At 43.3% G+C, this 27,954-nt stretch overlaps 1 protein-coding gene across 1 annotated transcript; it reads left to right on the forward strand.

Annotated features, from left to right (window-relative positions):
- The first annotated feature begins 269 nt into the window (after positions 1-269).
- On the forward strand, positions 270-27,362 carry CMTM4 (CKLF like MARVEL transmembrane domain containing 4). Its single transcript, XM_033069752.2, has 4 exons — positions 270-503; positions 18,106-18,282; positions 26,003-26,101; positions 26,990-27,362. The coding sequence occupies exons 1-4, from the start codon at positions 318-320 to the stop codon at positions 27,161-27,163; spliced, it is 636 nt and encodes a 211-aa protein (XP_032925643.1). The 5' UTR covers positions 270-317; the 3' UTR covers positions 27,164-27,362.
- The last annotated feature ends 592 nt before the right edge of the window (positions 27,363-27,954 follow it).

The raw sequence follows: 27,954 nt of genomic DNA on the forward strand, positions 1-27,954 counted from the left end.
GCAGCGGAGCCGGGAGCGCGCCCCCGAGAAGCGGGGCGGGCTGCGGTGCTCAGAGCTGCGCGCCCCCGGCTGGGGCAGGCTCCGCGCTGGGACAGCGCCGCTCCGCTCCGCGCCCCTTCCGCGCCTTTCGCACCGCTCCGGTCAGGCTCCGCGCCTCTCCGCACCGCGCCCGGGCCCCGCTCCGGCCATGCTGCCCGGGCGCTCTCCCTGCTGCCGCGCCTGAGGCGGGCGCGGGGCGGCCATGCAGCCCTCGCTGCCTTAGCTGAGCGCCGCGCTCGGGCCGCAGCCCGCGGCCACCCCCCGGCGGCACCGGCACCATGAGGAACGGCGATGACCTGGAGGGCTTCGACGGCGAGGCGTCCAGCGCCTCCATGATCTCGGCGGCCAGCAGCCCCTACCAGCCCACCACGGAGCCCGTCAGCCAGCGCCGCGGGCTGGGCGGCCTGCGCTGCGACCTGGACTACCTGCGGGGCACCTTGGGCAGGCTGAAGCTGGCCGAGGTGGTGAGTACCGCGGGGAGTGCGGGGCGGGCCCGGCCGGACCGGGCTGCCTTTCACCTGGGCCGTGTGCCCGCGCATCGCCGCCGTGCCGAGCGAACCCGCGCTGCAGGGCCCGGCCGGCAGGGCAGGCGGGCTCTCGGTACCGGCACCGCACGGTCTGACCCGGGCCGGCAGGGCAGGCGGGCTCTCGGTACCGGCACCGCACGGTCTGACCCGGGCCGGCAGGGCAGGCGGGCTCTCGGTACCGGTACCGCACGGTCTGACCCTGCCTGGCCTCTGGTGCCCGCCGGGACCCGCCCGGTGCCGGGAGCGGAGCGCGGGAGGCGAGGGATCCGCGATCCCTGTTTGCCCTTAGCGGGCTGAAGTTCTCTTAAATGCGCCGAGTAAAAAGGAAGAAAGCCTTGAAAACCCCCGAAGAGCAAACATGAAGTTCTGTATTGTGAAGTTAAACGGGGACTGGGTTCGTTCGTGTGCTTTGGACACCTGAGCTGGTTCGGTTTGATGGTGCCCGTTCAGGGCTGGACCACCGCAGCGGTGAAACACGTAGTGAACACCAAAGCATTCAAGCAGTTTCTGTGGTGATAGCGATGATGTTTGCCTTCATCTGATCTGCTTTCCAAGTCATTATGATATTTATATTTTTCAAATCAGCGAATGTGTTTTTCAGGATATTAAAAAAAGAGGTGTTTAATGAGAATGGCAATCACTTTGAAATCGATTTTTTGAGTAGTTCCTTACAGGGTACTGTAAATTCTTGTAACTTATAATAAATAAGTTCTTTGAGAAGTGTGATGCCAGAAACAGTTTAATATTTCATATATGTAACTTTGGCATTTAAAACCACTGCCAGTTAGTACGAGGCAAAACTTGCACATGCAGGTTTCCTGAGAAACACTGGAAATATCCTGGCTTCAGCTGCACACAAGTTTATAGAGGGCTTTGGTGACGAATTCATTTTTTATGAATGCCCAGTAAAACCCAGGATTTGGAAGTGTGCTTTGTTTTCTTCTCATCTCCTCAGCACAGGGTAGGATCTGTGCTCAGCCAGTGCTAGCGGTGAGCGTGTTAGCCCAGTAAAACAACTGGGACCAGCAGTGTGTGCGTTGTGTGTGTTCAGGACTGCAGCCAAAGCATCTGTCATCACTGTGCAACATCTACCTGTCTTCGAGCTGTTAAAAAATGTCCATGTGCTGGAAATCCTGGGGTGGTGCTGCCTGATACACTGAAATAATCCGCCCTCGGGATTTTTGTTTCAGTTCCTGCTGCAGCTTTCTGCAGTACGCTAATAACTGTGGCAAGTCTTGTTATAAACTTGCCATTAAAATGACTAATTACTGATCGTAACTGAATCCTTTTTATTAAATCTGACTGGCTTGGAACAAATCCCAAAGATACATGGAGTACACCTCTTAAGTCATGTAAAGAAAGATGAGGGAAAAAACTCACTCTGCTGGAGTTAGAGAGGTTTCCTGGTCTCTGGACAAAGACACTGCTGCTCCCAGTTCATCCTTGGGAAGATTTATACTTGCAGAGCAGTGTCTTCAGAGGAGCTGGGCTGTGCTTTGTGCCCTTTTCCTGAGAATGATCTGAGCTATTCCATGTGGTTCCCAGGAGTGTGTGAATGCAGAGGGGCAGCAGTTAAGAAGAAAATAAATTAGCTAGTGTAGTGTGGAAGGCTGTGCCCTACCTCAGCTGGTTAGCTGTACTCAAAAAAACTCCTCATTCATAGTAATGGAAGAGCAGACTACTGATGTTTGCAAACCAATGGAAAATTGAGCAGTATTGGAAAAGGAAGGAGAGAGCACATTCCACTGTGTGCTTAGGTTGCTTATTTGCCAAGTATAATTATTTCAATTACAATATTCAATAATGCCTTTACAAAAATACTGTAGGAACCAAAATGTACCAAAGTCTGTGGTGTACAACTCTATCTCTTAAAAACAAGAAGGAACTTCTGGCACACAAAAAAATTACAAAAAGGAAAAGGGCAAGTATGGGTTAAGATAAAAGTCTCTAAATGTTTTATAGTAAAAGAGAATGTTACGGGAAAGATTACAATGCATGTGCTTCATTTAGCATCAGGATTTGTCTTAAAATACATTCCTGATTGGCAGGCAAAATACCAGCTCAAGACTAACATTGCTTCTGCTTGTTCTAATCTTTGGTTGAAGGGCTTCCCACAAATTTCCCCCTGGTGCTGTGAGAAGGAAAACTGCTGCTCGTTGTGGCTTGGATGGCCCTGCTTCCAAATGCCCATTTTTGACTGTCAAAAGCAGAAGAAACAGGGAATGGAGAAAACCCCACATCACTTAAAATAGGTGTAAGGCTCTGTTAATTTGTTGTAGATTTATCTTTATGAATTCAAATAAAGGGGTTGTTACAAGAGGGAAACCATGATGACATTGTAGGCATATGGAATAATTTAAGTGCTGCTAGAGGGGACAATAGTTTTAACTCATTAATATTTCAAGAGAATATGCCCCAAAGTGTCCTTTGAAGGGACACGAACATAATGGGTTATGATGATGTTTTATGTATAGTGTTGTGCAGCTTATTTCTGAGCCTTGTTTTGGTTTTTGCTAAGTTTAGATTTGGTTGCAGACTGGAACAATTTAGGGCTTGCAGCTCCTTTTAATGGCCAAACTGAAGAGTTCCTGGTCCTTGGATCTGCCTGCCAGTGGTCAGTAATAGCAGTGTGAGGAGCAGTGAAGGGAGTAAGGGAAAGCGCCCATGTGGAACAGCTTAGCATTTAACTGATCTCCCTGATTTTGGCAATGTTATTGCCATGTAGGTGAGCTTTTCAGAAAGGAGTCTTTTGCCTGTATCTCAGTTTTTTGTTGAAAGAGTTGTGTGTAGTTGTTGGGATCTGTGAGGGAACGTCTGTTGTTCTGGGGATGCAGCTGTAGCCTCTTTACAGCAGCTTGGAAGAACGGGGGGAGTGTTGGACCACATCAGAAAAGGGGTGTGCAGGGCACCTGGGCTGGCTGAGACACCTGAGGGTGACACCAGACAGGTGGGAAGAACACACAAAGGGCACTAAGGGAAATGGAGGGGGGAGGACTTAAGGTGGCTTGGAGCTTTCATGTTGAGTTTATGCCTTTCGGTTTTTCTAATGAGACTTTGAACTTGAAAGGGAAGTCAGGGAGCAGCCAGGACATTTGTGTGCTAACCAAGGAAATGCTTTTCCTTTGGAGAAGCTGTCTCCATTGACCTTCTGGCATTTAAAAGGAGCTGTACCTTTTCTCATGGAAGGTGTGAGAGAGAGGTGCATGTCCTTGAAGAGCAGGGATGTTCTTTAGAGTTTATTCTCATTACTTTCTAGCATGAATTTGTTTCTCATGCTTCTGAGGGTTTAATACTTCCCGTGGAGACTGCTGTAGAAAAATGAAATGATGATGAAACAATAATGAAAACTTTGCTATGGATGATTTATTTTATTTCAGTACTTTCTCCCCATTACCTTGAATTTCCTAAGGAGAGTCTCTCCTTTTCCCGAGTGCTTGCTGAAAAAAGGTGTTTACTGTGTGAGGAGTCAGGAAGGGCCCATTCTGTCATGCAAGGGAGACGAGTTGATTAGCAGGTACCACCTCTGCTGGAAATAGTTTCATTTTAGATGAGACTGTCTGCTTTCCCCCCAGCCCCCCTTCATTTTAGTTTTCAGCTTTTCAAAATGCATTATTATTATTTTCCCTTGATTATTGTAATTCTGCACCTCCAGGGATCTTACTGTCATTAAAGCTTGGCATAGACATATTTGCTACTGAAATTTCCATTGCTAGTGGTGGCTGCCCTTTGTCTGTTGCCCAGTTTTTCTGGGAATGTAGCTCCAGGTGGGCTGTTCATAGGCTTTAAGGGAAGGAAAACCAGGCAGGATCCTCCTGGGAACCCGGTTGGTTCTCACGGGAATCCTGCCAGGTTTGCACAGGCACTTGGTTTAAAGTAACATGTATCACCTTTAGGAGCTGGGCCAGTGGGTGTGAAGAATTGTGCCTGGTCAGTTCCTGTGACATTGGCAGCAGTTAGGAATGGTTTGCCTGGAGCAGTGGGATCACAGAGCAGCCTTCTGATGGGAGCAGCAAGAGGCAGAAACCCTTCAGCATGTGCTGGCTGAGAGAGGGTGGATGGCATTTGTGGTGGCTGGTCATGGCTTCTGTGGCTCAGACAGTCCTAGATTTCTTCTCCTCATGTGCTTGTCCAAAATGGTACAAAAATCCATCAAAAATTCCTTTTAAAGAAGATAATACTTCTGCTTGGGAGGTCTCTGAGCCGTGAGATGCTGATGAGTGCCCGGGGAAGTATCACTCGGTGCTTGCTCACATCTTCTTGTCTGTAGCATTTGATATTGCCAGGGGAGCAATATCAAGGAGGCAGCAGTTTGAGCTAAATGAAATCTGATGGGAATAGCAGATGAGATGTTCACAGTTTTCAGAATGAGAAGTTCCATCTTCATTGGTGGAGAGTAGCTGAACATTGAAAAAAAGTTGTTTTGTGGCTTAATGTCATTATACATTTCCAGTTTCAGAAATGGGCTGCCGAGGCCAGGACCACAGTGAAACTCTTGGCTGTCAGGTTCTGTTTTAATGAAGGAAACAAAATTCAAAAGCCAGGAATACATGCCTACATGGGTAGTAATAAGACTATTGAGAATTCTCACTATTATATTAGAAAATTAGAGTACAGTAATTTCACGACTATAAGGTGCACCTCTGGGGCTTGGCAAATTTCTGAACTTTGTCCATATATAAGGTGCACCGGAGTGTAAGGCGCACTTTTTTTTTGCCGCGAGGATCCACGCGCCATAAACTAATGAATTTGTAACAATCACGCCAGCCGTGCTGTCATGGGTTACAATACAGGATGTGATCAAAGTATCTATTCTATCACCATCTGTTGTGACCAGGTGGGGCAGTGATCCTTATCTCTGTGGGAGATATTCTGCTCATGGGCAATCCATTGAAACCAGTAGGGCATTGTTCTTTATCTTTGTGCCCCATATCCTTCCTCCAGGGAGTTATCTTCTGCTAATGGCCCACTGAGTCCCACTGTGTGACTGATAAAATTACTTAATGCCATTGAGAGTTGCTCCAGACAGGGGGGAGAGCCCAGCCTTTCCTACCTAGATAAAAACTGAAATTCTGGGACACCAAGTTACCCTCTTTTCCCTGGACTCCAGAGAAAAACCATATCATCGCTGGACCTTTGGAGGGAGGCTGCAGCCTTCTACAGGACCACTGCTTCAACTGAATCACATCTCTCACTGCAGGAGGACTGTAGCCACCATTTAATGGGACTGCTGCCAACACCCTGACTGACGGGTGTCACCCTGACAGGGTGTCAGGTTGTGCTCTGACTTTGTGTCTTAGTTTGGAGGACAGGTGTCTGCTAAGAAAGGCAGGAGCTTCTCTTTGAAATGGAGAATGTAAACCCCCTCCCTCCAAATTATTGTAATTTTGAAATCAAGGGGCTCTCAGGCAAAGATATGGGAATTAGGAATAACAGTTCTTTACTCGGGAAATTAAAATAGAAATACAGTACTACAAAGAAACAAACCCCAAACCCTGACAAAGTCAGAGTACAACCTGGCACCCTGTCAGGCAGGGTGTTGGCAGCAGTCCCGTTAAATGGTGGCTGCAGTCCTCTTGTAGTGACAGATGTGGCTCAGTTGGAGCAGTGCTCCTGCAGAAGGTGCAGTTTCCTTCCAGATGTCTAAGAGTGATGTGGAGAAATCTTGTTTTTTTCTAGAGTCCTGTAGAGAAAGGGCTACTCGGTGTCCTAGAATTTCAGTTTTTATCTAGGCAAGAAAGGCTTGTGTCTCCCCCTGGCTGGAGCAACTCTCAGCGGGATAAGGTAATTTTATCAGTCACACAGAGGGACTCAATGGCCATTAGCAGAAAATGACTCCCTGGAGGAAGGATGGGTTGTGAAAAGATAAAGAACAATGCCCTGCCTGGTGTCAATGGATGGCCCATTAGCAGAACATCTTCCACGGAGATAAGGATCACTGCCCCCACCTGGCCACAACAGATAGTGATAGAAGAGATACTTTGATCACTTCCTGTATTGTAACCCAAGACACTTTGTGTTTGGGGTTTGTTTCTTTGTAGCAGCTCGCACTTCCAGGTTGGCAGATTTCCCAATGTTGCGCGTATATAAGGCGCTCCGGACTATAAGGCGCACTCTCGGGTTCAGACCAAAATTTTATTCAAAAGGGTGCGCCTTATAGTCGTGAAATTACTGTAATAACATTTATGTTCCAATCAATAAGCCAATTGCTGGCTATTAGAATGTGGTTGAAAGTTATTCTAAGGTGTTCAGTTATCTCATATTTAGTTATTGCTGCCTTCTTGTGTCTTGAGTTCAGCATCTCAGCTGGAGGGGAGGATTCGATGGAGCCCCCTGCCTCCTTGTGTATGATGTGTCACATCTGAGGGCCTGTCCCACTTGCATGCTGCTTTGGCCCTGCAGTGCTCTGCGTGTGATTCTGGCTGGGAATGGGTGGCTGGAGCAGGGTGCTTCCCTGGCAGCTGCCATCTGTGAGTCAGGGCAGTTACCAGGGGACCACTAGATCAGTATGAGTAAAGGGAGATTGCTTTTGCATTGGTCGTTAAGTTTGGGTTTCTGTCAGTGGGGTGTTAATTGAGTTCCAGGGAGTTAATAGAGGGCAGGGGCTGATGTTCTGAGCTCACAGCAGTCAGGCCAGCAGTCCTGGTGGGTAGCACTGGATGCTCCTGGTGAAAAGCAGAGCACTGCAGGAGACACCTGAGCCTCAGAGGGAACTTCGGGTCCCAGGCAGCCCTGTACCTGTCTTTTTTATTCACAGATGATGGCTTCACCTTTAGTTCTCTTCCTTTATTCTGCACTTTGGAGGGAGAGAAGCCCCCCTCCTTTTGTTGTGGATTTAGTTCGAGCAATTTATAGCTCTTTGTTCCGGCGTTTATGCTGCCACTTGCTGTATCTCCTCCTGACCCCTCCTGTCTTCAGGCAGCCCTGTTCCTGCTGCACCGGGCAGAGCAGAAAGGTTTGGGCAGTGCTGGACAAGGGGCTCTGTGCTGGGGCAGGACAGAAAGGTTTGGACAGTGCTGGACAAAGGGGCTCTCTGCTGGGGCAGGGCAGAAAGGTTTGGACAGTGCTGGACAAGATCTCTGCTCTGGGGCTGTCTGGCCACCCTCCCATGCCCTGTGTGCCAGAGGGGCTGGGCTCTCAGCAGCCACAGCTGAGCAGTGCTGGCCTTTGGGCTGGGTCCCACCACTCTGTGCAATGCCACTTTTCCAGACCCTTCTCTTTCATCCCAGGATCACATTGGCAATTTATAGTCATTCTGTGATGAACTGCATTGTCCACCTTTTTATTCTCTTACACTCTCCAAACACCGAGAGTGAGAGGGCCACTCTCAGTCTTAATGGGGGGGTTCAGGTGAGCAGAGATCCTCTGATGCTTTAATCTCGCCATGTGCAAATTAAACTGGGGGCAATAACTCAGAGAATCAGATTCCTAACTCTAGTGTTTAATGAGCTGTAATTAAGACTCTGGTGTGTAATGCCTTAGCTTGTGGAAGAATGTGATGCATTTTTCCCTAGACAAGTGTTCCAGCATCCAGTTAAACTTCTGTTAGTATGTAACTCAATATTCAGGCGATGATGCTTGCACATCTTTAAATTTTCTTTAGCTCATATGTACGTTCCCAAAGTGTTCAGGTTGCAAGTGAGCTGGCCTGGTTGGGATTGTTAGCTTCATTCAGGAGAGCCTGAAAGCCCAGCAGTGCCAGAGTAGGAGCAGGTCTGTGCTGTGTGTGAGCTGCACAAGATGCTGCTTCTGCTCTGACTTTCACTGAAGCTAACCTGGGGCATTTTCTGATGCTGTGAGTCTGCCAGTGATGCAGCACTACTCAAAACAGGTCTGTCAGTTTTTTTCCAAATTATTTCATGAATCGACTACAACTATTTCCATATTAGGAATTTTCTGTACTTTTGTGAATTTTTAAACTGAAATGCTTGTGGCAAGAAAGCAACGAGCATGGTTATGAATATTATTGAACTCTGAAGTTCTCAAAGTCTGTAACAATCTGTAGTTACTTCTGTCTCAGGAAATTATTTTCATGCTAGAAACTGATACTGCCACTTGAATGTCCTGATAGATTAATTAGCTGTTTGATCACATGCTCTTCTAAAAGAATCTAATTGTTGCATGTAATGCTTAGAAACTTATTATCTAATGTAGATGAAACCTTTTGTTAAACACAGTGGTGTTTAAAGCAGAGGTGCTGTTGTAATTAGAAGCATTTGGAATTACTGTGGGAGCAGTGCAGGCTGGTGGCAGCCCTGGTGTGCAGGGTGATGCTGGAGGTGTGGGGGGCACTGCTGAACCTCTGTGCTGCTCACAGCATTTTCCAGCCTGCAGCTGAGGCTGCTGCACTGAAAAAAATCCCAGGATTTGCAGTTTTCAAATGCATCTGGGGGCTGTGTGCTGCTTTGGTGGGGTTACTCGTGCATCCCTGGTGTCAGCCAGCCCCAGCAGCACGGAGGCTCCAGTGCAGCTGGCAGTGCTCTACTTGTCCTGGCCACATCTCTTCTTTTAATGTTCTTTTTCACCAGCATGTCTGGACTCTTTTTGCCTTTTAAGGCATGGCATCTAAGGGGGCCTTCGGGTTACAGTCTTGGGAACGTTGGGATCACAAGGACATTTTGCGCTATTTCCTTCAACAAAAACAAACCTAAAAAACTTCAGTGGATTCTGTAGGACTACTTTAAATTCTTGACTGTTTTCTCATTAAAATTCTTTTCTTGTTTTAGTATTTGTGGGATGTTTGATGTTTACTCATAATTTGGATTAAATGGGGTTTTAAAGGATACAGGCTGATTCTAATAGTAATAAAATAGAACTGTCACTTTTTAAAATAGCTAAATGGGCTAGTTAAACTAGAGTGTGTGCATGCCAAGTACTTGACAAATTTTATGATTATGCCTTTGCTTCTTAAAACTAATACATTACTTAGTTTATCTGTTACCAAATTTGCAATACTATGTTTCAATATTGTTTTGACTAGCCGGGTTTGCCACACAGGCTGGCCTGTGAACATGGATGAGAACATGAAACCAGTTCAGAAGTGTTGATTTTTCTCTTTTATGAAAGCTGAATAGAGAGTCTCGTAAGTGAAGCAATAGGGGTTTTCTGTACTTTATTTAAAAATCATGCAAATATGATCTCAGTATTTGCATGATCTCAGTGTGCTGTATTCCAGTGGAGAGAGTGTGTGTGTGTGCAGCCCCAAGACAAGAACAGGGCAGTTGTATCTGCCCGTTTTGTTTAAATAGCAAAGATGTGATAAGCTCTGCATTCTTACAACTTGACTCAAGGGAGAATGCCAGGAAGTGGGGAGGACACTTCACCCTTGCTGGGAGGTTGGAGAGGGAAAGGTGGCTCCTGTACTGGGAGGTACCTCCTGAGCATCCCACATAGGTGTTACTGCTTGTAAATGCTGATACAAAACTGCTGACTTCAGTGCCATTAACTATTAAATTAGTCTGTAAGACTGACAGGATTTGGCAGTGATTTTTAAGGAAGGTTTTATTTACCTGCTTTGGTACCTGAAAGTGAGGCTTGCTAACACTCCAGTTACTGAGTGAGGCTTGCTAACAGAACAGTTAAGCTGGATTTATTCTCCATTTTGTTACCTGTAGCCAGATTTTACTGTGTTACTATTGTGGTAAAGCCTGCATGGGTAGGACTATAGCAGCAAACGAGACTAATGGTAAAATATTTTATTCTCCCTTCTGCCCCCACCCACTACTTGCAGCTGGCAGTGGCTGAGGAAGATGCAGATGACTCAATGCATACAAAATTACCTTCAGTGGCACCAAAGAAATGCATGATGGTTTCTTTGACCTATTTTTGCCTGTCTTGTTGAAGAACATGATATGCAAATGCTGGTCGGATTGTGATAAAATTGTACTTGAAGAAACCTAGATGGGTTGTTCTGCTGTTTAAGAATTTCCACTCAGTGTTGTGTGAGTGCTTTAATCATGATTTTTATCAGCAGCTTGGAGCCGTGTTCTGAGGTCTGGCTGCACTGCAGTGGTTTGTGTGCAGAGTTCCCTGGGCTGGTGGCCTGTCCCTCTCTTCTCCCCTGGGGCAGGCAGGGGGACACTGAGGCTTCCTGAGAGAATTTTACTGCTGACCTTGGTGAGCTGCAGCTGCCTCTGAGGAACCTGCTGAGTCTGGCACAGGGAGCATCGTTACCAGACCAGCTCGTGGAGCTTGGGAATTAGAGAAGGCTGTACATACTGCTACAGACACTGCCAGAATGAGCATCAGAAAATGAATGGGAAAATTATGTATCAGGAAATGGTGAAAAAGGGGTGAAGAACCATCCACCTCCTTTAGTTTTTCTGTTTGATGACACTCACTGTAGCCATTGGCACAATTCATGTACTGTAGATACACAATAAACCTCTCAGTTTGTGAGTTGTTCACTTCAGTGGGTTGTTCAGAAATGAAGTTATTAATGCAGAATGTGAATGGGAAAGTTAGAAATGCCAGACTCTGTGTTGGGATTTTGTTCATTATTGTCTTGAAGGACCTGTTGCTTGTGAAAATGTTTTGATTTGTGCTACACAAGAATTTTAATTTCTGGGGACTTCAGGCACAGGTTCCTGTGGCAAGGAGTTGGTGGGAGAAACCAGTTAGGTTTTTCATGTTTTGTTTGCCTTTGTTTAAAGCATGGCTCTGTATGGTCTTCAAATGAACCTTCCTGTAGGGTGGGGTTGCTAAAAAAGCTGTTGATATGCTTTTGTTTATGGCATAGGTGGCACACTGCATTAATTTTTGTCTAATCTGGAAGGTTTGTTTGAATCTGATTCAGATTTCAGTGGGAAAATGTCATGTGCCTAAAACAAAAATCTCCTTGCAATGTGCCTTGGCTTCAGATGCTATTCAGAGGTTCTTTTGGTCATCTGCTTGTTGGATAAAACCTAAAATACATATAAATCAGACTTTTTTAGGGGGAGGTTAATAGTTTTTGTTTTTTAGGAAGAATTATAATTGTTTTATCTGTCAAAACCTACTATGTATTTAATGGTACTTGAATTGGAATTGGTTTTGCATTTATCTGGCAGATAAGAATGTTTGTTGTATAAGTGTGTCCAAGCAGTAACAAAACTCTGTACTAATGCAGTTAGCAGGAAATAAGTCACCACATCACGTCTGTAGCTTCTTTTCTTTCTAGATTCTATGATTAGTTAACTTTAAAAATTGATGTATTTCTGCTTTAGCCAGTTGAGAATTTCTTCTGTTCGCTGTTGTTCAGTTCATTTTTTTGTAGAATAAGCATTAGTTTTGATGTCAAATGTTTCAAAACAAATATCATTCTGTTACTGATTTGGAGTGTTGATTACCCTCACTCTTAAATATGACCCTTTCTCCTAACACGCCATCAAAATGTTTCAGACCTCAGCAGTATGTTCTCTGGTTTTTTGCCTAAATTGAGAGGGGAGCTGAATCTGAGGGTTATAGAAAGCTGGAGATTGCAAAAGATCAGCTGATTTAGTAAAGATTCCACAGTATTTAATGCACTGAAGTGTTGCCACATTACAACTAAAAGTGAACTAAGAAATAATGAAAACTTTGCAGCTCCATGTAAAACACTAGAGGTGCAGTGATGATCTGAAACTCGTAGCTTCTGCTTTTATTTCTGCTGTCACCACCAAAAACAGATTAGAGGTGAATTGAGAGGCCTGGTTGAATTTCTCTGGGTTTGTGTGATTGTATTTGTGCCATTAGAGCACAATTTAATTTATCCAGGGTGCTGAATCACTGGTGGTGCTTAAGCTTCCCTCTCTGGTAAGTGTTGTTTTCCTAAACTTTCTATCTTGCAGGGAAAGTTTAATGCTCCTTTGTGATTTAAGGCCCCACAGCTTGTAACGCTTACCAGAGCTAATAGCACCTTTCATGGAGTCTTGAGGATGCGGACCAGGAGCAGGGAAATCAGTCATTTTTGCTTAGGGTAAAAAGACAGTTTCCTGCTGGAGGAGCAGGAGTGTGTTTTAGCCATATCATCCCAAATATTCATATCTGTGCCAGCTGTTTTAGATGTGGGAAATGCATGTGCTTTGCAAAGAACCCACTTCATTTCATGCATAAAGTTGGGACTGCTGGGCCAAGGAAATGAGAACAGTAAATCTAGATTTTAATTCAAGAAAGTCCAATGTCTTCAGATACTTTAAGCGGTGTAAAAGCAATATTTGCTTCCCTGTTTTGTGCATGTGTATTCTGCTGTACCATTAATTTAAACAGTCTGGATGTAAAAATGTCTTGCTAGTGTGACATTCGTATTAAAATTCTGTGGGTATTTTTCAGGCAGAAAAAATGCTGACCATTTTGTGGGTTTTTTGGAAATCATACGTAATTATGTCATTTAACCACACAATAAGGCTTTCTGTGGTAGTGTTTTAGATAAACAGGAAAACTCATTTTTTACTTTGTTTTCATTGCAGAACTGTCTTTTTTATTTTTAGTGCAAAATTCTTCGATTATTTTCCTCAAAAATATAACACAACGTATTATGACAAGAAAAATATACCTCCTAAAAGTTTTTTTTCAGCGTTGGTACCTGTCACAGCACGTTTTCTCCATTTTGGGGAAATACAGTGTTTTATGTCTGATGTGCCTGTGTTGCCAAGAAAGTGATGTAAATATGAGCCGTTTACATAGCCCCGAGGCAGATGATTTCTTCATTAAGGGCCCTTCTCCAGGGGAATTTGCAGGAAAGTTGAGATGAATGCAATAATGGTAGGAGTCTGATGTGGCTGACTCCAAGGACATTGGATCCTGGAGCAGAGGCTCTCTCTCAGGAATTCCATGGCCCTGAAGTGTGGTGGCTCCATGGGGCTGCTGTGGGGCTCAGTGCTGATCAGTGCAGGGATTACCTGGGCTGTGCTCACATCCTGGGCAGTGACACTTGCCAGTTCATTCAGGGCTAAAAGCACAGCATGGCATCACTGGGAAGAACATCTCATATTGAATCCTCTGCTTGGGGCTCTTTCCTCCTGCCTGTGAGATGTGCTGGTGGGAGATGGGGGATGAAAGGCAGGGAATGCTCTGTGACAGCACTGGAGCCACACTGCACACCTGGCAGAGCCAGACCTTTCCTGAGCATACCTTGTCGCTTCTCAGTTTGCTTTGTTCACTAGATTCTTACAAGAGAATAGCAAGAGTGTTACTGCAGGTGGCCTGGGATACCTCTGCATGCACCCGAGCATCCAGAATTAGCAGATGGTTCCATCATGACAAAGTTGCATTTTAATGCAATATTCACTGTACTTTAAGAAGAGTGGAAGTAGAGGAGAAACAAAAGCAACTGCTAAAAAAGAGGAAAATTAGTGGTAAAAGAAGACCATACAAATTTTAGGGTGTTGGAGGAATTAAAGTGGAATAGGAAACTCTCCAAAGTACTTGGTGCAGAGAAAAACTAATGAAAAGGTTTGTTTTGTCCGTCAAAGAAAACTTTCTCTCTTGCCTCAGCCCAAGAAAGCTGCAGCTGTGTTTATTGTGGGAGAGAGCAGTAATTCATGTAAGAGGAGATTTCCACCACCTTCAGCTTCTCATTTTTCCTTGGTAAACCAGCCTTGAAGCTTCTGCTTGTGGAAAAACTTGTCAAATGTCATCACCCTAAACGATGAAAAGATGTGTGATTTGAAAGTGAGGGTTGCCTCCTGTATTGGACAAATGTCATGGTGTATTTTGTTGGCCAAGACCTGTGCTCTGATATGATGCTGTTCCCCTGGTTTTCTGGGTGTTTTCAGCAAGTCTTGGAACTGCAGCTGTGGGAGGCAGAAGCAGGGTCCTGAATTTTGAGTGTTACAAAGCTTTATCAGCTGGGGAGTTGGGGTTTTTCTCTGTATCTTTGTGTCTCAGTTACAGGGAGCAGTGCAAACCTGGATGGAGCATGGAGGCTTCCCAGGAGGGCTGGAAGGTCTTGATCCTTGCTGCTTCTTCCCAGGAGAGTGTGTGTAGTCAGCATGGAAAGGCAAGGCTCCAGTTTTGTCTGGGGTGTGAGCTGTGGCAGGGGCAAGAACCAAGGAGGCTCTGGAGAAGGGAATTTCCTGCAGTTTGCAGTGGGGCACTCACTCTTCTTCACTGCTGTAGCAACCAAGGGCTGCAACTGCTCTGTGTTAATTCACTGCCTCATTTGTGTACCCTGTCTCATCAGTGATTTATTTCACACATTTAAAAACACAAAGATAATTAATGTTAAAACGCAGCGGGGTTTTTTTAATAAACTCTATCACTGGATGAACTATGGCCTTTGAGAAGCAGCTTTGGTTCATATGGCAGCATTTGCACAATGCTTTTAAGTTCTCTGAGTAAGTCATGGAATGTGGAATCAACCCCATGTATTTCACTTTCATTTCATGTTGTCTGAGTAGTTTGCTTTTTATTGAAATCCAAGTTAGATTCCTGTCCGAGTGAGTGGCCAGTGAAAGTGATTCTAAGTATATCTTATAGAAGTTTCACATAACTTGTAACTACAAGTTGGAAGGGTGCTCCTGGCAAGTTTACAAATGTGGAGGAGGACAAGATTATCCTCGTGTTTTAAAGAGAATATCTTTGATACTGAGGACTGAGTTTTCAATTGTGATTAGGAAAAGGGACGTTTCTGTAGGAGGACAGCTTTTTTCTGATGTGGTGATTAATGTGGATTTCATTTTTTGCCATGGCTTTACTGTAAGACAGGAGTGGCAGGTAGCAGGAGGGTGTTATCTGTGGCACTGGCAGCATGGGCAGTTTTGGAGAAGGGGGACATATATTTTTATATTTTATATTTTTGCGAGTAAAATAGTGTCAGATTTAGTTGTGATCTTATTTGAAGTACCAAAGAATTAGAAATAAATTGTGTATGTGGGAGTATTGTCCTTTTCCTGTCTCCCTCCATTGCACAGGGAAGCAGGTGAGGTTTTCTCCAGCCTCTCTGATGAATTTATCAGTAGACTTGCACTGCCACACCCCAGGCTACTGCACACTGCTGCTGCTGCATGTCTTAAACTGATGGCACATCTTTACCTGCATTTCAGATGCTTTGGGTTAAGTCAGGCCTAAGTGTACACAGCCAGTGTTTATTTCTTATAAGAGTGTGTCACAGGTAGATGTATTTTATAGTTTCTTAAGGAATAAAATGAAATCTGAACAGAGTTGCTCTGGAGTTTATTAATTCTGGGCTTGGCAATATGTAAATAATACAGGATTATTTGAGTTCGTTGCTCCAAGTCCCTCTTCAGTACATAATTAGTTTCTAATGCTGTTTGCAGGAAACTCTTTGGTTCCTTTGAGCTTTGGCAGCCAAGATGGATGTGTTGGCTTTGAAGAAGCAATGCTACCTGGTGTGGAGAAGCAAAACACCAGAACTGTTGCTCAGCACAGCAACTGATGTGCTGGAGATTTTGGCTCTTTTAGCCTAATGTTGGTGGCACAATTCAGAGCGTTCATGTTTTGAAAAAAATGAACCTAACATTTGGGGCTTGTACTACAATATTTCTAGAGAATATTACAGAATCATATCTTTTAAAAGAAAAAAATTACAAGTGTCACAATGTATTAAAAATAGTGCAAGAAAAATAGAAACTTTATTATAATGGAAAATCCAGAAGTAGAAATTTCACTGGCTAACAGCATTAATATGTGATGTTGATCCTTCTTGAAAGAGCAAAGATTGGTTTTTAAAGTTTGGTTTTTTTTTTCAAATTGCATTCAGTGTCATCTTCAGTTTTGAGGCTTGTGTTTACAGAGAAGACGAACTTCATTGCACGCTAATACTTTAAAATGAGGCTGTGTCTGGACAGTAATTTTTTTTGGTATGTGTATCATTGCTGAAATCCTACTTTGATTCTGCTTTGATTCTGAGTATTCCATTTCACACATGATCTTTCTTTCTGAAGCTATTCAATGTCAAAGATAAAATCTGAAGTGTTTAATTACTGGGTATCCATTGAGAATTTGTTTGATGTGAATTGGCCTGCTCTGTTAGCTGACAAAAATTACTGTGGCATCTGCTGTCTTTAATGAACATGTGCTAAGTGAACCATGAGAGGCTTTCCAACCAAGTGTGAGCTTTTTTTATTGAAGTAGTTTTGCTGAGTTTTAATCTGGTTTTAAATTTACATTTTGAAGTATTCTGAAGTGCATGGCAAATGAGCTTGAGGAGTATTTCCCTTTCCTTAAAATTACTGCTCATGTTAGTGGCAAAAATTCTTTCTTGGTGACTTCTTTCAAAATCCTTTTTCTTCATTTTGCAAGTTTTGTTGTGGGAGGCAAAGACCAACCAATGGATGAAGCATAAAAAGTGCTTGAAGGAAGTGTATCTGCAAAACAATGAAATTGGCAAAGAAGGATTTAGCTGAAATTGGTTTTTATCCTGACTTCTGTCAATTTTCTAAACATTTGTTTGTGCAAAACATTCAGATTGTTGAATATTTGGCTCTGAGGAAGGTCCTCATCCTCAGATTGAAGTGCTTACTGCAGCCTCAATAGAATTTTGTGGCATAGCAAGAAGAGAATTCTTCCTAAAAAATGTCAGTGGGTGGAGGGGGGTGGTTGTCCTGAAAACCAAAGCAAAACACTCTTAAGGCCTTCCTTGCTTGTCCTGGAAAATGCAAAAATCCCAAGACAAAAAACCCCCCAAAACCATCCATGCAGCTGCTTCTTTGTGTCAGTGGTGTTTGAGGTGTGAGAACTGTGTGCCCCTGGGGTGACAGTGGTGGCCCCTGGTGTGGTGGCAGCTGTCCCTGTGGCTGATCCTGGGCTCTGGGGGTATTTATTTTACTTTTGTCCATTGGACCAACTTTATTTTCAAGTACAGTGAGTGGCAGGGTTTTATCCTAAATGGTGAATTCAACTCTTGTTGAATTCAGAGTTAACTCTTCCACTACATCGTCTGAATTTAGTGTGACCTACCATTATCCCAGTTCCATGTTTGTGTTTGCAGTCCCAGGGAATTTTCCTTCATCTCTTAACTGCTTGTTTTATTGTGCTATAAGGGAATGATAAAATATGTTTTTATATGAGATACAGTGTACTGATGGTGATAAATGTGAAAAGGGCAGGCATTTTTGGAGACTGATAGAATTGATCAGGATTTCTATTTTGGATTGATTTAGATCTCAATTGGTAGTGTATTTTAAGTAATAATCTTTATTGACATGTCCTTCACAATCTGTAATTGTGCTTGAGGTTGACAAATGCATTCCATCTTCTAGTTTTGGAGTAGTGTGTCCTGAGTAAAAAATGAAATAAAATGTTTGAGGTGCTGTGTGCTTGTTAAACCAGTGGCCTGCAGGGTTTTATACTTTTTGGGGTGTCTTGGTCATTTTGATGTTAGAGTCCTTGTTTTTGGTTTTTTTTGCTCAAGTGTTCTTTGTTGAATGGGACAAATCCAGAAAATCTTACATTACTTTGCTTTTGGTTTTGCTCCCTGGACAGTGCCCTGTTGTAAACTAAAATCACACATTCCTGAGCGTAAACCCATCATGTTCCCAATGAAAATTTCAGGAATATTTGTGGCTACTTTCAAAATGCGGAAATCTATTTATTTTTTTTTCCTACTTGTTTTTCTTCCCAGCTTTTGGCGCTGACTGCGTTCATCTGCATCGAGACCATCATGGAATGCTCCCCTTGCGAGGGCCTTTATTTCTTTGAGTTTGTGAGCTGCAGTGCCCTGGTGGTTACCGGAGCTCTCCTGCTCTTGTTCAGTCTGAACCTTCACACAAGAATACCCCAGATCAACTGGAATCTTACTGTAAGTTCACTTGAATTCTCACTTTGTTAAAAATAGCTGCAAATCTGGTTTAAGTTTGGTCTTTGGGCTTTGCATTCTTTTTTTTCTTTTTTTTGTGAAATGTAGCAAGATTACACTAAACTAAGTAGAGCTAAAATTGTCTTCTGGTAGACTGTGTTTGGGAGGACAGACTTCCTGCTAATGCCAGCAGTTATGCTTTGTGGATGAAGTGGATAAAAACGCAGCCTGTGGTTACTTAACTTTGACAGATGCTGTATTTACAATTCTCAGTTAACCTGGGGGCTTTTTATATTAGGACAAATTTGCTACATATATTTTCTTACATGGACTAATACAATCATAGTGTAGAAAATTAGGTGCTTTCTGTGAAAATGGGGTGTTTTGTATTGCCTGTGCACCTAACTATTAAACATTGACTGCCAATGCTTAATGTACTCTCAGATATGAGGAGCTTTAAGAAGAGAACTGCTGGCAGTGCACATTCCTTTTGTACAAGTCTCTATTTTCATGCTGTATTCTGAATTAAACTTTGAGACTAAGCTGCATAAACACAGGTCACAAAATCAACATGTTAAGTCACTTTAGCAAAAGATCTGTCAGCTTCAAGGGCAATATTTATACCAACTTGTTTGGACAATACAGATACAATTGTGCCAGTGTTCTGTTTTATATTATAACAGTAATTTTGCAAGTACAGTCCCAGAGGTTTTTAGGCTTCTGTATGATTGGGAAAAAAAATTAAAATGTAATTTATTAATGTTGCAGTTTGCTTAGTTTTTCAACCTAAATGACTAGTTTAAATTGAGACTGGAACATGGAATTAGATGATTCTTTCTACACTGAGGCTGCATAGTTAATTGATGGACTCCTTCTAGGAGTGCTTGGTAGATAAGATGAGGTGTTCTGTGAGCTGTGGCTGAACTGTCCAGAAATTATCCCTTTGTGGTGGCATCAATTGTGTCTGCATAGCACCTGTTAGGAGATATTTTGGGGAAGGGGGGGCCTAAAAATCCAGTCAGTTGTGCTTTGAGGTCCTTAGTTTTATAAAGGTATTTCGGTTTTTGAGCAGTGGTCACACTCTGCACCCCCTGCCTAAACAGCATTGGAGCAGCATGAGCAGGTTGGAGATGAACCAAAGGGCACATGGATCAAACAAAGGACACAGTGCTCTGCTTTAGTTCAGATTGCCAGATCCAGAGGCAGAAGTAATTTGCCATGATCTCCCAGGCCTCATTCTGTTAGCTGTGTCCTGAAGATGAAATGCTTCTCCCATCCTTCTACCAGAGTTCTCCAGAAGTGAGAAGGGAGCTGGCAGCTTGTATCTTCCATGAACCAATGAGACCATCCTTCTTCCAGGTGTTTCTTACACATTTCAGCAATCTGATTATATTTTATCTTTTAGTGATTATTTGGTTTTAACAAACAGTTAGGACTGTTTCTCTGAGAGGAGTGAGGGAGTACCTTCATTTTTCATAGTGCTTGGGACTGTTCTGTGATTCTGCAAGTACAAGTACAGAGTGTAGGCTCAATGGCTGCTGATGAAACACCTGTGGGACATTACTTTGGCCAAGTTGGAAGGAAATGTGAGAATGTAGGCTCTGGCTGATTTGTTTTTCTTTTTCTTATTTTGGCATTTTATTCTTTACAGTTTAAATGTATGTTCATATATTATTTACCTCTTTCAGTATTTTTTACTTCCCTGTGTTTTGATGGTTATTCCTGTACTTTTGCAGCCTCTGTATATGACACAGTAACTACAGGAGTTGCTTTCTAAACAACAATCTTTCACATCCCTGAGTGCTTTAGGAGGAAGTCACTCCTGCTTCCGTATAAATTCATCAAGATACATGCTTTTAAAAATAAATATGACTTTATAATGCTTATTTTCCTTATGGAAAGTCTCAAATATTGCTTTTAGAAGCTGTGTGAGAAGAAGAGGCTGTTGCAGTGCTTGAAGGAATTCAATCGACTTAGATTTAGGAAGAAATCTTTCTTTAAAAATAACACTTCTTCCTAGGAACCATTGAAAGCATTTGCTTTCAAACGATCCTGTGTATTAGAAAGTACCTGGCCATCAACTGCTATTGTCCAACATGGGATTGTTTCCTTTAAAAGTTTATTAAAAGTAGAATTCTTTCCAATGTGCTGTGGATATTGGCAGATGTCCCCTTTCCCTGGCTGGAATGAAAATGTGGATCAGTATAGACTAGGATCTAACAAATATGTAAAGTTGCTAAATTAAAAAAAATACATATTTTTAACCACTTGGGGAAAAGAGATTTCTTTTGATCCTAATTAGAGACTTGCCAGTCATTTTCATATTTTCCTGAGGTAAGCATGCAAGAAACATGGAGCTGGTGAGGGCAGAAAAGAGCCTTCTCTGGGTGTGTTGGAGAGAGGCTGGTTTGTTCCAGCAAGATGAAAGAACAGTCTCTTGTCTGTGTTATGCAGCACTATCAATATTATGCAAAAATGCAAAAGCTGGGGAACCTGTCAGTCGAAATTTCCATTTCCTTTATACCTCACAGCTCAAAGGGAGCCCATTCTGCAGGGAGATACAGGAGTGGCCCAAGGGAATGGAGAGCACAGCAGCTCCTGCTCTACAGGAGCTTGGGCACGTTTGCTTTCACAGAGAGCTAATGAATTTTGCTATAGTTTTGTCTTTGCCTAAATTATCCTTCTTTCTTTTTTCTAAAATTCATGATTTGCATCTCTTGTGATATGCAGGGAGAGCTCTGAAGGTCTTTGACCCAAGAGGTGAGGGTGAGCTGCCACTGCAGGAGCAGGGCTGGGCAGGAAAGGTGCTGGAGTCCTGGGGGTGTGACTGGGATCCTGCACTGGGATCCTGCACTGGGCTATGCTGTGCCTGGGGTCCTCTCTCCTGCTCAGGGAGACACCTCAGTGGTGCCCAGGAGGTGGGGACACTGGAATTTGGCAGTGTTCCTTGGATGGGAGTTCGTGTGACAAGGGAAACCAGGTTATCTGAGTACCAATGTAAATCTCTGCATGCTCAGCCAGTAGAATGAGTTGTTTGTCTGTGTGTAGGGGGAAAAAAATCTTCCAAGACACTTTAACCATTGATTTTTTGTTTTAAATTATTTTCTTGAAGCATTCACTGGAGTTACTGTAGTGTATTTTTGGGAGTCCAGTTCTGACTACAATTTTTCAGGTTAGAGCAACTCAGAAGTGAGGCATAGAACTGAGCAGAGCACAAAATCCAAGTTCCACTGTGCTGGGCTCAGTCCCAGGGAAGCACCAGGGAGCAAACGGGGACCCAGGTGTGTGTTAGAACACACAGACCAGCTGGGGAGTTCTGTACTGCCTGAATATTGATTTCATCATCTCTGCAGGATTTGTTTTTTTTTCATTGTTGCAGCAGTGAAAATCTGTGTGCAAAGCAACTGACACTTGAAGGAGTTGGCAGCTCCTGGTGATGTGTGAGCCTGAGAGGCTGAGCAGCAGCATGGAAGATGTCAGGAGTGACTTGGTGGCAATTGCCAGGTCTGTTAACAGAGCTCTGATTTGTAGCACTACTTCAGCTTTCCCATCCTCGTTAATCCAGAAACTATACCTGCCTGGACCCTTAAAAACAAGACTCTGGGATGGTCACACAATCCTGGAATGGGGCTTCCCACCTTCACAGCAGAATCACCAGAACAAAAGCATTGCCCTTTTCTAGCATAAAATACTTGTCTTGGCAGGAGCCCATCTTCATCCACAACATCCCCTCTGCCTTGTCCTCCCCCTGAGTGGGACAGAGAGCAAATCATGACCTTGGATGCTCTCTGTTGGACTAACAGGACCACTGGGGACTGAACAGAATGACTTGCAAATAAACTAGCAAGTGACCAGAAGTCGTTTGTTCATTTGGAATCATTTTGGAAAGGAGAAAGAGAGCAGCAGCAGCCTGAAACTTTGATTCAGCTCAAAGATTTGATTCTGTTATGGATGGCAGCTCTGTACAGTATTTTATGGCACAGCATACTGTCTCATGAGGTTGCTGTAATTTCAGCAGAAATTCTTCTACCTCTGTGATGTGGTTTTACTTTGTCTATAAATATAATAGCAAGAACTTAGCTCCATCATGGCTAGATTTGAAGCAGCTCATCTTTTTTCAATTAGTTTATTCTTATTGTCACGATTATTCATTTTCTCTTACGTGGAAAAAACTTGCAGTGTTTTAGGGAGTGTCCTCTGCTTCTTGCTGTAGTTGGTTTTCTTTTATTTCTCCTATTGTTTGGTTTTGTTTTTTTTTCTTTCTGCTCCACGTAGTAGCTCCCACATTTTGGATTTAGGACCCCCACTACCATTTGCATCCGTGATGTTACCATTACATGTGTGTATCCAGTGTTACTGCTGTCATTGCTCCTTAAGCTCCAAACAGTCTGCTCTGGGGGTATAAAATAATTTTAATTTTAGCTTTTTCAAAAACAGCTTTATTATATGAATGTGAATCAGTTGTTAATTTTATTAGAAAGGGAAAATGGAGTTGCAGAGATTAATAAATTGGAACCTCAAGATATAATCAATTATTTAGATTTAAATTGTTAAATTCTCTGTATGGAGTTTGATATTCTTTGTAAAAAGTAAACTAGCAGAAAATGCCAGTGATGATGACAAGTTTCTGATGTACTTAAAATACATTAGAAAAGGCATTGGTGGTTTAATTTCAGTAGGATTTTATATTTTGCAGCTTGAGAGAAGCCTTCACGTCCCTTTGTAGTGTGGAGCTGGGTGATAAATGTGGCATGTTGTGGGCAGGCCTGACCGTCTTGCATACACTGTGCTCTTTGGAAACGTCCCCAGGGTGACAGATTCTAAACATCAGAGGTCATCAGGATTAATTAATGAGCACATCTGACCCCATAAATCTTAGACTGTCATGTGCCACCCATGTAGTCTTTAAGTATGGTGCTAAGAAGTACAAAATGTGTGTGTCTGAAAAAGCATAACCTGGATTATAAGAAATGAAAGGGTGGAATATTAAATACATCTTTGGCTTCTTGTTCTGATGGTTAGGTCTCCTACAACCAAAATTAGCTTCATTGTGAATATGACTTCTGCATTAACTTCACAGCTGTTGATTTTATTTTGCTGTTGATTTCGTTGGCTTTCTGATGTTAAGCTTTTAAAACAACCAGTATTTTTAATTGTTTGAACACTGGAATCTTCATGTGCACAGCTCAATCTTTTTAATATTCAAAGCAGTTTAGGTTCTTTTGGTTCATACTGTGAGAAATTTTCTCCTCCTTTCAATAACTTCTGTGGCTCTTCTCTGTACCCTGTCCAATTTCTCAACAGTCTTTTAAAAATGTGGATACTGGAACAGGACACAGCATTCCAGTGTCCCATGCAAAGGTAAGATTACCACCTGTCATGTCCATATGTCCAAAGGAGTGCAAAAGTGATTTTTCTTCCCTTTTTTGGTCATGGCAGCAGCTATTGAGATGCTTGCCTACAGTAATTACTAAGTTCTTCCGAACTATTTCTTCTAGGATTTTGTCTCTGTTCTGCAGGTCCTTCCTGTAGATGCCAGATGTACTTTGGTAGTAAAATACACAACCTGACCTTGAGTTGAATTAATTTAATTTTTCTAATTATCCAAGAACTGCCCTCTCCTCAATATTTAGTTTCCCCATTCTTGGTGACACACACATATTTATTTACATGGAGACTTGGTGGAAGTGTTGAAGCTGGATCTGTTGCAGATATAGTGAGAAGATTTGTGCAGGTGAGAACCACAGCTCGTGTTGGCAACTGCAGGAGCACAGGTAGAGCTGTAAACCCAGAGCTGCAGAGGGGCATGCTTGGAGAAATTGTGTAATGCCATTTATTTTCTAATACCTCTATTTATATAAAGTTTAAACTTTATCTCTGCAAAACAAAAGTTATATAATTAAAACTGCAATAGCTAGTTAATAGAATTTGGATTTGATGTCCTAAGTGCCAGGTAGTATCTATCTCAGTGAGATTGAGCAGGGATAAAAAAAAATATCTCTATGCATGCAGGTGAGAAATTGGTAGGAATTTGTTAGACCCAAATTTGCTTTTGTTTCTTTTTTTTTGGGTCTTACTGGGCTTGTGACCTGAGAGTGGAAGTGGCTGTGGGCCATGGGAACCTCTCAGATTCCTTGGGAAAGTCCCTGTTTGAGATGAGGATCAGGCCACAGTGATGCCTCATGCAGTCTGGACACTCAGTTTTGATGAGCAGCTGTTGCTGAGTCAGTACCCTCAAAATAGATTGTTTTCTGTCAACAACAGAGTGCCAGAACCTTCCATTTCTGCAGCACTCTGTAATCGTGGCTGGGAAAAAAGATGTTGTGGGGCTGCCTGGATGGCACTGTTCCCTTCAGAGTCCTATTCTGTGTAACTGGAACATTGTAGTGGGGTTCATACTAGCAGAGTAAATTTAGAGTTAAGTCTTTTAAACCTTACTTCTCACTTCACAAGATGCACTTTGGGGAAAAAATAAACTAAAATAATTCTTAAAAAATGGAAAAAGTGAAGGAGCTGTAACAGGAAGTGAGCCTGCCTTGTATGTGGGAGAAGAGAGCTAAGTAGAACAAATTGTTCTTGAATTCTAATTACTGTGATTGTTTTTATGTAGTGGAAGTTATCATGTTCACTGTGGTTTTGTTGTGTGGGTTTCTTTTTTTGTTGTTGGGGTTTTTTTTATTTTATTTCTTTACCTCAAGCCTACATGTTGCCCAGCAATCTTGAATGCAGGTTGTCTTTCCATCTCTTGTCTATGGTAGTATCCACTTCTCACTGATTTGATGTTTGTGCTGAATTGTTCCTTTCTTGATCCCTCCACTCTGACCTCACCTGCTCATTCATGGTGATTTTGTGATTTGGGAATGGTGTTCCTCAATTTAGTGGGAACATGCAAACAGTGCAGTGTCCATACCCTTCAGATGTGAAAGGTGCCCTGATAACACCCTGAACATCTTGTCCTGAATGAATCTAGACTTTGTTCCCTCTGTTATTTACACCCTTAAATATTGTTTCCCTGCTGATCAGTTAGTCTTGTATTGATGTCATTATTTTTGTGCAAATACCTGCCATTCAGAATTCTTCCTTTGGTTGCAGTGGCATTTTAGTGACTCTGAGGTGAGGCACAGCAGCATCACCTTCTGAACACCACTGACATGTGCAGCACACGTGACAGGACTTGTGCATAGCAAGTTGTTTTTCTTTGCTGGGAGCAAGGCAGTTTTCCCTGAGTGTGTTGCTGTTCTAAAATATCTGCTTGAAGCATCAGCTTTATGCAATAAATAGGTAAAAATCTCTGTTCTTACACTGCTGCAGCTGTTACTCCCAGGAGTGGCACAGGACATGCACCTGTTCAATGCAGGGCTCAGGGAATGGGCAGGAGAGCTCCTGGCTGGTGTGTGGGCAGGGGCAGGAGCTCTGTGGGGTGTGAGGAGCTCATCTCACACGTTCTGCACTTCAGCCAGGCTGCTTCAGCACCAGCTGGGGTGGAACAGGGTGAGCCCTTCCCTGTGCTGCCAGCTCTGCCTGAGGCAGCCCGAGCTGAGGGGATGCTCCAGGGCTGCAGGGTGCTCTGGGTGTCATGGGCTGCAGCTCCTGCTGCTCCTGTGGGAGCTGCAGAGGAACTGGCAAAGGGCTGCTTCACTTCTTGTTCCAACCTTCTGTGTCATCACTCCTGATAAAGCAACCAGTCATCATTTAGTAATGCTACTGAATTTTATTTTTTTAGGATCTGGTCAACACTGGACTCAGCACTTTCTTCTTTTTCATTGCCTCTGTAGTACTGGCTGCTTTAAACCATAAAACTGGAGCAGAAATTGCTGCTGTGGTAAGAATTTAAACTTGTTTATATCTGACCCTTACCTTGTATTACCATTAACTTTTACTCATTGGTTGAATATACCTGTTGCCTTTGCCATCACAATTTATTTCTACTTTCACAATTTGCTATGAGATCGTTCTTATTTTAAGTTACCATCCTTGGAGCTTTGTCTGAACACTTGAGGCAAGAGTAACAGAAAAATTACTTGCAAAGAACTCTACAGTTGAACTTGCCTTTATCTTTGGTGCCTTACATGATCCTGCTCTATGTTGCAAGCCTGTGGAAATGGTAGAGCTAAAAAGACAGAAGAAATTGAAGCTACTTTCACATAATCTGCTGAGTTCTTGCTCAGTACAGGTGATTTTTTTGTTCTGTGGAGTGAGTGTAGTAGCACTTCAGGGTTTTAAATCTACAGCAGTCACTTCAAGCAAACTAATTTTGTGTGTGAGTTGGTGACTTCTTATTATTTTCTTTTTTATTTTCTTTTTAACCTGGTTTTTAAAATTACATGAGTTCTGCAAAAGCATAGAGGAAAATCTGCAAAGCAGCTGCTTCTCCAGGCCAATGCTCTGGACTTGTCACTTTTTGTGTGCATCCTGAGGAATGAATGAGCTTCTGAATGTAGAGCTGGTTTCTTTACAAGGGGATCTTCCACTGGGATGCACTGCAGGATTTAATTGTCGTGTTGGTAGTTAGAGAACCCTGCTTTCTGGGTACATTGATCTCTTTTGCAGATTCTCTAGTTCACTGAGAAGAAAAACATAATTTCCTAGACCATGATGATTTGTCAGTGCAAATAATGTAGGAAACTGAAATTCTGAGGACTTTGCTGTGAAACTACTTTTCTTCTTGTTTCCAAAACTCGCCTGTGACGACTCTTTCTGCTCCTGGCAGGTGTTTGGTTTCTTGGCCATGGCAGTGTATGCTGTGAACACGTTTGTAGCAGTTAAGAAGTGGCAGATGAGCAGCAGGCAGCAGAGCAGCCGGCAGAGCAGCGACTACATCCGTGCTCGGACAGAGTCCAGGGAGGTGGTGCACCGGCCCGAGATCCAGCGCCTGGACGCGTGACAGCACCCTCAGATGGGACTCAAAGGGAAAACAGCACTCAGCTCACTCATGGAATAAGGGTTTTGGCTTTATTTAAGGAGGAAAAGGTGGATCTGAAGGTGGGGAGGATGCCCAGCCCCGCACACATGCAGAGATGCGTTGAGCCAGAAGCTGCTGTCATGGAGGGAGGAAGTGTTGGCTGTTCAAAAGGAAGATCCCCTCAAGACCTCCACACAGACATGTGCATATATTGTATAGCTCATAGAATATATAATACATGTCTGTTCTGAAGTATGTCATTGTTTTGGATTAACTGCACAACAGTTTCCTTCCCTCTCTGAAGATCCACTGTTCCTTTACCTTTCCAGAGACAGAGCAGCCCTGCCCTGACTGGGAGGGAGGAGGGACATCAAGGGGAGCAGATGGAACCCAGACGTGCCAAGGAGCCAGGGGCACTCAGCAATAACTTAGCCATGCCAGCCAGTGGGGCCTGCCCATCCCAAACTGTGTCTGTCTGTCCTGCTCCCTTTGTCCTGAGCCTCTGCACACCTGCCTGGCTGCTGGAGAGCCATGCCGTGTGTTCTCATGGCTGCAGCTGCTGGGAAAGGACCACTGGCCACTCTGGACTGGGCTGAGGCTGGGCTGGTCACTGCTGGCCGTGGGGATGCACTGAGTGTGAGTAGCTGGTTGTCTGCTCATGTTGGGACACATTCCAGTTTTCATTCCAAAGTGGGAAAATAAATATGTTTAGGAGATGGGGTGGAGAAAAGGGGCTTGAGGGGCATGATGAAGGGATTGTCATCCTATAGACT

Source organism: Catharus ustulatus, chromosome 11, assembly GCF_009819885.2.
Source record: "Catharus ustulatus isolate bCatUst1 chromosome 11, bCatUst1.pri.v2, whole genome shotgun sequence".
NCBI lineage: Eukaryota > Metazoa > Chordata > Aves > Passeriformes > Turdidae > Catharus > Catharus ustulatus.

Bases quoted from the DNA above. Each gene is read 5' to 3' on its own strand.
- CMTM4 (XM_033069752.2), top strand. From the start codon at position 318: ATGAGGAACGGCGATGACCTGGAGGGCTTCGACGGCGAGGCGTCCAGC. The intron at 504-18,105 runs GTGAGTACCGCG...TTTTCTTCCCAG, and splicing joins GGCTGAAGCTGGCCGAGGTG to CTTTTGGCGCTGACTGCGTT. The intron at 18,283-26,002 runs GTAAGTTCACTT...TTATTTTTTTAG, and splicing joins AGATCAACTGGAATCTTACT to GATCTGGTCAACACTGGACT.